Here is an 11,439-nt window from a genome sequence, read left to right on the forward strand (position 1 = left end):
TATTATTATATTTTGTAAGGGATATACACTGCCTAGATTCATTTGTTTGGCAAATGACATACCTCCACAACTATGTGCTAGAATCTTGACGGCAGGGAGAAACAAATTGAAAGTTTTTTTTTTTTTTTGGTAGATTTTTTTTTTTTTAATTTCTTCACTTGTTTATTGAATAGTTGAACTCGTAACTCTTCGTATAAATTTTTTAACATGACTGATCATTGCTTGAATTAGTACAACCCCTTATCACCGTGCTTGATGATAAATTTAAAGAGCTTTATTACAATAGGATTCGATATAATCCTTCTAAAAAATTTAAACAACTTTAAGCTTTTAATAGATTTAATTTAGTCAACTAAAGTAAAAATCTTGTGCATTATCCAACCTTTAAACTCAAGATTCTTGTATCTTAAGATTCCAGGAGATTTCATGCATGAGAAGTGGTTCAACAGATAAGGTTATCATTTTCAAAGGCATTTTCATTCATTTAGAAAACCCTAAAATGTTTTTAACATGCTTAAGAAAGACGAAATAGTTCATGCGAATCGAACTACCAATTTTACAGACTTCATTTTATCACCGATCCTCTTCCCCGCTCTCTAACTAAATGGCTCATTAACCAACAAACCAAAAGCCAAAAAACTGCGCCAAGAACAACCCTGCTTGCACCACTTAAATTATGTACAGAAGCATCTCAAGATAACCAGAGGTTTTGATAAAATGAACAATGGGGCTTGATCTTGGTTAAGCTCTCCATGTAGTTCATGCATTTGCGGATTGTGTTGGTAATTTTGGGTGGTTGTGGTCGCCTTCATAGGTAACAACTAGCATGTTAGGCTCTTCCAAGCACCTCTCCACATGCTTCCTAGCAGGGCAGCCTCTCAAGCTGCTGCACTTATAGTATCCCCTGAAAAAAGAGCAATTACGGTCAATTTCCTCAAAATAAAACCTACGGTTCACATTCAGAGATTAAACTAAAATGTAGCACATTAAAAAGGAAATCTCTGTTGATGTCAAGTAGAGTGATAAAGACATTTGTGATTGTCCACCTACACCTATCAACTGATCGTTATAATTTCATATAATAAAGCACAAAACAAATCAGAGTTACCTACAGAAAGGTGTTTTACGTACACACTTCAAAAATGCCAGATTTTAATTTCTCATTCATGTTTTCACTTTTCAGAGACAGAAGAGCCATGAAAAAAGTCTTGTAATTAATCTACAAAAAGCCATCATATAGATCTGTGAATACAATAATTGTTCCAAAAGATGAAGAAACTAGTGAACATTGTAGAAGCAAAATCTTGGACCATTTCAATTACTCAAGTCTGTAATGTTCTGATCTACCAGAATACCTCCTTAGAACAAATTACACAAGCACAGAGGTATGCAATAGCAACTTCAATTGAAGCAAAACCACCACCACATGCACCACAAGATATTATGGGCAGGTACATCATGGTCACTTTTACTGCTATAAAATCATAAATGCAAACTGAACTGCACAATAATCAAAACTAACCAAAGAGTGCTGAAACTTTTGAAAATTATTTCTGCACAGTCATACTGCCACTTAAATCAGTCAATTTTCAGAAAGCAGAACTTGAACATACCTAGGGTGAGGTGACCCCTTAATTGGCTTCTGTCCGTACTTCCTCCATGAATAATCATCTGGAGGGATATCTGCAAGTTTGTTGCTAATAGCAGGCACCTTAATTGATCTTTTCACTCTATTTTTCCTGTGGAGGACGCACAGAGTAGTTAATGGCATATTAAAATGAATATTAGATCTTTGAGAACAAAGAGGATTAATGTAGGCCACTACAATACCAGAACATAGAAGAAAAGTGAATTCAAATATGTTGAGGAAGGGAATCTGACCTCTTCTTTGAGCAATGGCATCTAGCAGTAGCACTGCTCCCACATTTCACGCTACCCTCATCACCTCTGGCAGAACATTTTCTCTTGTGCTGTTGGGAATTCTGATCTGAGGAGTGTGAAGCTCCTATTAAATGAAAGGCACTTCCATCCAAATTAGCCACACTTCCATCTATGCTCAAGGAAGAAATGAAAGACCTAGTAGATGACATTGAAGGTGTGCAGTTAGAGCTATCAAAATTCAGATTTACGACACTATTATTCTTTCGGAACATCATTTCTGCTTGATGTTTCATCTGCTGCTGATGCAGTAATAACCTTTGTTGTTGCTGCTGAAGGATGTGGTAGTGAATTGATGACGATTGTTGGTTAAGGTGAAGAGGACTTTTCCCATTGGAGCTCAATTCCAAAGACGGGTTTCCCAGACAGAGTGAATTTCTGACAGTTGAACCCAATTCCTGAACTGAATTGTCAGGAAAAATAGTTTGAGGAAACTGCAGATTTTTTGATTGATGTCTGATTCTGCAATTTGGATTTTCCAAGAGGATACTTTTCGAAAAAGGGATTTGGAGTTTTTTGAGTTTCCTCACTCTTGCATGACCCAAACCATCACTGAGCAGGGAAACAACTTTCTTAAACCTCACTTCAGCCTCTCCAGTCTCCACCATTAAGTTCCTATACTGAACTTGATCCTGAGGCTGAGACAACATACTTAGAACTCTATGACAGCTTTCAACAGCTGCTCTGTTAGCTTCTTCAACCTCCTCCATATTAGTCTCTATCTATCCAAAAACGAAAGACAAAAAGAATAAAAAAAACTAATTCCCCAACGCAAACCTAAGCCAAGAACACCAGAATACTACAAAAGAAAAAGAAAAATGTACATTTATATAACAAATAAATTACACATTCAGCCACATGCGGCAGATTAAGATAGAAAGACCTAAATAGAGAAGAACCCCAATTTTCACCAGCCAAAGAACCGAGGAATAGATGATTTCTGATTCAAGTTTCAAAATTTCAGTTCATGAAAGGGCTAATTTTTTGAAAATGAGTGAGACCCAGCTATGAGAATAGAGCAAGCAGAGATTGGAACATATCTGCCTCTGCTCGGGAGAGAAATGGCAGTGAAAAAATTAATAGTAAAAGCACCAAAGCACCGACCTTGATGGAATTGGTGCTCTCAAACCCTAGATTCTTCTTCCATTGTTTTGAGATTGAAAGGTGTGAAAGATAAGATTCAGCTTAGCTTAAGAATTCACAAAAACCACAAAAATACAGAGCTTCCAACTTTATAAAGTATATTAAATATTACATTCATAGTCTCCTCAGCAGCAAGAAATAAAAAATTATATTTCTAACTCTTGAAAAAAATAAAAGTAAAGACCAAAAACTATTGAGTAAGAGAGAGAGAGGAGTTTAAATAAGCAAAGAGGAGGAGGGGAAGCTAAAAAACGGACGTATGAAACTGTCGTCTCTGTCACAGCCTCACAGGTTTGAAAGGGGTCCCACACAGACGTTTGTTATTCATTTTTCTTCTTCTCTTAGCTTTAATTAATCTTTTCTTACACTTTTTATTTAATTTATGAGTAATGATATTTATATATGAAAAAACTAATTTATTTTAAAACAAATATGTAAAAATGCAAAAATAGTATACAAAGTGGGGGATTTTTTTTGTCCTTTTATATATAATTATATATTACTATAATTATAATTGCTAAAAGAATACAATTTTCTGTCCTTTACAAAAATACACATTGAATCCATACAAAATTTGGAGTAAAACTATTATTTTTCTAACCAAAATCTCAGCCTCGGCTTCACTTTTTCCCACTTCCACGGTTCCGCATCTCAATTTTCTGACGGTGTTGTGTTCGAGATTTTCAGTTTCGAGTTTTGGACTTAGCTAGCTCCTCCTCCATTTGCTTCGAGAAAGATCTTTTCGTGAATTATCTAACATGATTATGTGGGACGATATATATTTGATATCTACAAATAAATTATATGTTATTCTATTTTCATTTTCTATTTAATGTGTCTTAAAACCATTAATTTGTTTATAAACCATAATGTCATCGTACATAGGTCGATCATGTTAATGTTACTGTTCCGCGTATGTGGGAGTAATAAATTGAAATTACCTTTAATACTCAAGTTAGTATGTTAGTTTAAGTAATAGTGTGTTAAGATTAAATCTTTACCTATTCAGCTTATAAATGATCTTTTATGAGTCATTTTCTAATCCAATTTCGTGCAATCATGAGAGTTAACTCTCTTTGTATGGTTGAAAAATGATTAATGAGAGAATTATTCTCTTTATTAACTTTCAAAGAAAATAGTATCTCTCTCCTTGTTACCAATCCCTTTGACTTTGATGTGATGGGTTACCCAAGATTTTTTTTGTAACTTCTTAAAATTAAAAACAAATATAAAAACAAACAAACATCACACTTTTAAAAATTTAAGAATTGATTTGTCTTTTTTTTTCAAAACTAAAGTAGCTTTATCTAATTATGGAATCTTTATATAATTAACTTTTATATATAAAAGTGTGTGAAATTCATATTTTTTTATTTTGTATTTTTTCTCACATTGACCCACATGTTCTTATATTTTTATATTTATGTAAGAAATAAATTTATCTCTTACAATAAAATATTAATTCGTAGTTTTATCTATACAAAATCTAAAAGTATGATAATAAATCATCATCCATGTATTTATGTGATACAACATACGAAGCATAACACCAGTAGTCATTCCTTTTAAATGTATCATCTTTTATATTTCTAGGAGTATCTCTTTCTTTATAATTATGGAAATGATTTTTAAAAACAAGGTACGGAGAAGACCCATCCAACAATTTCTTTTCTATACGCATGAATCTTTGGTTTAAGTGATAAGAAATTTATTTATTTTAATCAAATATCTTGAGTTTGAGTTATAAGAATAGAAAAAATAATTCTGGAATAATCATCCCTATATGAATCGGACCGTGCTCAAATTAATTTAAATCGGATCATGAACCAATGAAAAAAAAAATCCTAAAATTGAATCTAAATCCACAAACTTATAATACTTAATTATTTTCACTCAGCATGCTGGTTCTTTTATCGTCTTATATGCTACGGAGTAGTCATCATTTCAATTATGAGAGTCCTTCCAAGTGCATGCTTTTGGAAATTAATATTTTTTACACCAAACACTACAGTCTTTAATGTGGAATAATAGAGAAAGAGATACTATAATATGCAATGGCCTGGTTTGTGGATTTTCTACCCCTTTGTCCCCTGCCTTGATTTTAAGTTCAAAGGATGAGAATTCTCTCCAACTCTTTTTAGAATGACAGATAGTGTATTTGTGAGGATATTCAAGTGTGATGAGTTTCATATTGGTTTGTAATGAATTAAATGAAATGCATATAAATGAAAGGACTCATAAACCTAATGCTTTAAGATTTTGGGTTGTGACATCACTTAGTGTGGTTGGCCTGGCTTAGCCCATTGGTGGTGATCTCTCTGCCACGGACTTTCCTTTGGACCTGCCTGACAGTGGTATCAGAGTCGGGATGGACTCAAATACCAATTGTTGGAGTATCCAAGTGTGATGAGTCTCACATTGATTGGTAATAGGAGGCTAAGTGAAATGAATATAAGTAAATAGATCCATGAACCCAATGCCTTAAAGTTTTGGATTGAGATATGATGTCGCACCCACTTAGTATAGTTGGCCTAGCTTAATTCATTGGTGGTGGTCCCCGCCACAGACTTCCTCTGACCGGCTGACAATAGTTATATGAACAATGTCCAAGATTAAAATTATTTATGATACCATTATTTAATGCGCATAAATACTAATTATAATACCATGATTTTTTTTCTTCGTACACATAATAACAAAAAATTTATTGCAATACCATTTATGTTAAGTATTATTGTGCACGTAATATAGTTGAGAAAAATAAAGAAGGGTTATTATTTTTTTTATTTTGAACAAAATTTTATAATCTAACTTAGTGGATAATAAGAATTTTAAATTTTGTACTATTATTTTAGTGATTTTTTAATGCTTGTATTATTTTTAAAAAACAAACAAAGTACATTTTTTTAACAAATTAATCGGGCTTTAGAAAATTATTTTTAAAGTTACGTTGTTTATCATATAACAAAAGGGAATGGATCCACTAATCACTAAAAAAGTTTACCACTCTTACAACCAATTTAATCACCGTTGATTTCCGTCAATCTAACGGTTATAATCTATTAGAAATATATAGAATTTATTATGTCACATTTATTAATTAATTATTAATTTCCAATAGATTATAACCGTTGAATTGACATAAATCAACAGTGATTAAATTGATTGTAAGAGTGGTAAACTTTTTTGGTGGTAAGTATATCTTGTCCCTAAATAAAATGTTTCATGCAATGTTATTAAAGCCAAACTAGTTATTGTCCGGTTCAACCATATAATGTAAGTATATGTAAATCTATAATTTATATCAAAATATTATAAATATACTCAAATACCTGTAAAAAAATATATCAATTCCAAATATTTTAATATGAAAAACAATAAATTATACATCATTGTCTAACAAAAGATCAATTAAATATATAATACTTATGATACTGATGTTTCAGGTTCAATAGACAATATCTCTAACTATAAATCAAATCAAAATTCCTTACATATTGCATAAACAAAATAATATTAGTGTTGTAAGTACAAAACCTATATAAGTCAATAAGTAACAAATCACTCAGATATTTCAAAAGAAAACAAACTATTTGTGTGAAAGTGAAAAAAAGAAAAACATCTATTGATTAGAGCAAACCAATTTTTTTTTTATGAATCGTGCCGAATCACTAATTTTTATAAAAATCGGCCAGATCACACTAATTTCATTACATGACCGATCTAATATAAAAATCGGACCAATTATATAATCGATTCATCAATTTTCTTGTGAATCCAGCCGGATCAATTCGATTTTTATAACATTAACTTTATGGGTTTGGATCACAAACAACCGCAAAAAATCCTCATCCAAAGTAGAAATCGTTTTTTTTTTTCCGGTTGAGTGTAGAAATCGTTTTCTTATCTTCTTTGTACGACACATGCATTTCTTTTTGTCATTGTCCTTGTGGACCAGACAGAGGCACAAAGTTCGTTCGGCTTATTCCTTATTAAATAAATTTTTTGAACCATTCCTTAGTGAGAGGCTTTGCCCATTTTCAGAGGTAATTGCTATTTATATCACTAGCCATGTGATTGTTATACAAGCTATACACTCGAAAACAATCTTGTTGAATATATACCTGCTAATTAGGACAGTATTATTAGCTAATCTGGGGCTAAAGCACCGTTTTAAAGTTTTTGGACAAAAGAATTATCTGGTTAAAGCTGATTAGATAAGTTTTTTCAAAGTAATGCAGTCAAACATGTCAGTTATGCTGACGAGACTAGTCCAGTCACTGATACTGACGGGACTCGTGCCACGTCAGCGCCACGTAGGCAGTCCAATTACCGTAAAGCTTCGGAAGGCCATAACTTGTGACTCGGGTATCCAAATCAGATGATTTTTTTTTTGATTTCATATAACTTTTCCAGATCTACGTAATGACACCTCATTTGATATATTTTATCTCCCATAAAAATAGTCTTATGAATAAACACTCTTGTGATTGTGATACAATTGTTACAAATTCAAACTATGTTTGTGGGAGATAAAATATGTCAAATGAGGTATCATTGCGTAGATCTCGAAAAGTTATATGAAATAAAAAAAAAACATCTGATTTGAATACCCGAGTCACAAGTTATGGTCTTCCGAAGATTTACGGTAATTGGACTGCCTACGTGGCGCTGACGTGACACGAGTTCCGTCAGTATCAGTGACGGGACTAGTCCCGTCAGCATAGGTGACATGTTTGACTGCATTACTTTGGAAAAACTTATCCAATGAACTTTAAACGGACAATTCTTTTGTCTAAAAATTTTAAAATGGTGCTTTAACCGTAATCTGGACAGAAAAATTGTTTGCAATTCTTAGGCAATAACAGGCTTTACATTACAATAGTTGATTTACTATGACAAAATAAGCTTTCTGCCCAACAATTATCAATCAATCATTCAAGGTGACGAAAGAAATAAAAAAGCTCCCTTAACATAATGATTTTTATACTTAATTACTATGAAAAACTATAATACGCTTGTGAATTGCTGCTTTAAATATTCAAGTAGTTCAACCGGAATCAGAGGTGCAAGTACAACTGATCATCAACACAAAGCAGTTCATAAGAAAAGGCTGTTTTCTCCCGTTGGAATTGGAACGTGAAGCATGATATATCTACCGATACATGTAAAGTTGGTAGGACTTGTATCCAAACCCTATTTTAGTTAATTAGGTAACATTTTGTTTATTTTAAAAAATAAAATAAATGATTTAACAACCGTTTTAACTTATAAGTATATATTTATTAATCCTATATTTATCATTAATGTTATCAGTACTTTACATTATTTTCATTATCCCATTTCCATATTGCTTTAATGTTATGAGTTAACATCATTTTTTTTTTCTTGTTTTCTTTTTTCTTTTTTGAAAGTGCAACAAAGGTGTGAACAAAAGTTGTTTCCTTATTCAAAATGTTCATAGAGATTGGGCCCCATGCAATAACTCAGATTGGGCCCCATGCAATAACTCATAGCTCTTTCCTCCACAAAGTAGCCGTTGCAAGAGAAGATATGGAATGACATGCCACTAATAAATGTAAAATATTTACCAAAAGGTTCTTGACGCGTAACACAAGGAGGTGCTTCAGTTTGACTGCTTGGTCTTTCCGCTATCTTGCGCCCATGAGAACACTGCCTCAATGCGAGAATTTCTTTAGTACAAGTGCAATGATGTAATCAGAATAACAAAATTATAATATTAATTTTTTTTTTCCACATCAACCGATAACTTTATAACAAAATTAAATATAATTTTTTTTAATTTCATAATTATATATTTTTCAAAATACATAATTATAATATGATTTGCACTATAAAAGTTTGGCCTCACTCCAATGTAAAGCAGGCCCACCTGTTGACTTTTCGGGCACTCTGATTCTCTAATGATCCCCCCTTTTATGTACAATCAATTACAATGCAATATGAATTGTGCAGCACAAGAAGTCGGATTAGCCCAGTTTTGCATAATCAATCTTAGTGAATGCTTATACAGTTATAGCTTTATAATTCTCAATATGAGAGTTGGAATTTTCCAACATATCCATTGATTTTTGTGCTAGTATGGATTTCACATATAATTTTTTTTAATATATGAGTTCCACATGTTTTTTATCTCTATGACATGATATTTCCATTCTCATGTAAAATGAAAATTATAAAACTCATACTTTAATTTCTTATACTTTATTATTCTTCCGTCTCTTAAAAGAAAAACAAAAGAAACACGTCCCGCTTTACCATATGTTTGATCTGTACTCGTTTGAAGTCTAATTATATTTCAAATATGACACTTTGGTAATTTATCATATTTGTTTTTTTTTTTTTCATTATTTTAATGTATGTTTATGATTGACAATGCTCTCCTCCAAGCTCTTCTATACTTCTGTGCATTTCTAATTTTCTTCTAAGGGAATGGAGTTTTCATTTTTTACTATCCTAGATGTTTTCGTTAATCTAAGATATTTTTTTATTTTTATTGCTGAAAATTCAAGCTTGAAGGATGTGAGATTATTAATTATGGACAAACTCAATGTCTTAAGCCGTAGCGGTGTAAATAGTTTAAACTTTAAATTAAAATGGTCAAACTTATGTAGAATATTTTGAATTTAGCTTGTTAGTCTACCTAAACCTCTCAATAATTTAAAAAATAATAAAACAATAATATTGTATTATTTAAGATTATTTTAATTTTTTATTCAAAATAAATAATATGATATAACCATTTTATATGTTTATAGAACAGGTCATGTAAAAATATGCTATATGCCTATGATCTATTTTTTTAGTAGGTTTTTGTAGGCCTTTGCTGTTTTTGTTTTACTAAGTATTTTAGGCTAAAATAAATGATTGATTGTCACTTAACTCATTGATGGTATCCATGAGTTATCATCATTGGTATGAAACCCATTAAACTTTTACTAACCTTTAAGATGTGGTAATAAATTCATTAATAGATGATTGATTTTCGCTTAACTCATCGATAATCTCCTTGCCATAAGTTTTTTTTACGGCATAATAGTGATATCAAAACCAATGTTGCAGCCAAACAAATCCATTAATATTTGGCTACACTTCCATTTGAGGGTAACTTAGTGAAAAATAAAACATGTATTATATCTTAACCAAACTGTTATAAAATTGCAACTTTTATATTTATTTAGATTAAAATTATTAGTTTTTATTTGGACTATAATTAAAGAGAATAAAATTACCAGAACCCAAAAAAAAATTCATGTATATGTGTGTGTAAACACATTATTTTCAAATTGGCATGTTTTCCTTCTTCTATTTGTTAGCATCGTGTCGACATCAACATTTATATCTTAATTTTCATTTATTATCCCTAAGGGATTGTTTTGGGTTGGCCATTAAGGCTCAATTTAGGGGCTGAATCTATGCATTTCTAGAGTAGGACAAAATCTTCTTTGTTCCACACAATTACCTTTTCTTGTGCGAAATTTTTTTTAGTATTACGGGAATACCAAATTTTGTACTCTCTTTTATTAAAAAAGGAAAAAAAAATCATTTTAACCCATATTTTGTTGCATAATTTCTTTTAAGTCTAATTTTCCCCCTTTTACTAAGATTTAACTCTATTAGAGAGAAAAATATATACTTTTAATACAAAAAACTTAACTAATAGATTTCATTCAAAATGCATCTAAATCATGAATAACTGACGTTTTTATAAAAATATAAAATAACACTAAATTGGAAGATCAAACATCTTGCATCATCAGCTTATTGTCCCAGATGTAATATGCATATGGAGGACTGTGCTCATGCAATTAGAGACTATTCGTAGGTTCAAGAAATTTGGGCTCGGTTAATCCGACCACATGTCCATGTCAAGTTTTTCTCTCAATCTATTCCATTATGGTTGGACTCTAATTTATGTAGTAATTCAAGTGCTGATATATATGGAGACAAATTGGAGCCTTACTTTTGGCACCACTTGTTGCTTTACTTTTAATGAAAACGATTTCATCAAAATTTCAAACGATTTTACGAATTTTATGATTTTTTTACGTTGGAATTTTACGTTTTACAATTTTTTATCCTCTTTTTGATTTTAGATATAATTCTGATTTTAATTACCATGGTCACAACCAACATTCACACGTCATAAAAACGAGTTTAAGGCAAGCACACACCATATGCCCTAGGAAAAGAGAAGCTAACAATGCACGATAGTTACTAAATGATAGTAGTTCAGTTGATAATGAGAGAATTGAGTAAGTGAAAAGAAAAAGACCTCAATTTAATCCTCACATGTCATATTTGGACCTAGTAGTAGTGGGTATATATAGTTCCGTT

At 31.4% G+C, this 11,439-nt stretch overlaps 1 protein-coding gene across 1 annotated transcript; it reads right to left on the reverse strand.

Moving 5' to 3' along the window:
- Positions 1–443: 443 nt before the first annotated feature.
- On the reverse strand, positions 444–3,224 carry LOC133311957 (probable WRKY transcription factor 21). The gene is made up of 3 exons (XM_061513090.1): positions 1,882–3,224; positions 1,614–1,739; positions 444–904 (listed from the first exon to the last, which is right to left on the reverse strand). The coding sequence occupies exons 1-3, from the start codon at positions 2,646–2,648 to the stop codon at positions 760–762; spliced, it is 1,038 nt and encodes a 345-aa protein (XP_061369074.1). The 5' UTR covers positions 2,649–3,224; the 3' UTR covers positions 444–759.
- Between the last annotated feature and the right edge of the window lie 8,215 nt (positions 3,225–11,439).

Source organism: Gastrolobium bilobum, unplaced genomic scaffold (assembly GCF_033153095.1).
Source record: "Gastrolobium bilobum isolate Gb01-03AN ecotype WA unplaced genomic scaffold, APGP_CSIRO_Gbil_v1 utg3226, whole genome shotgun sequence".
NCBI lineage: Eukaryota > Viridiplantae > Streptophyta > Magnoliopsida > Fabales > Fabaceae > Gastrolobium > Gastrolobium bilobum.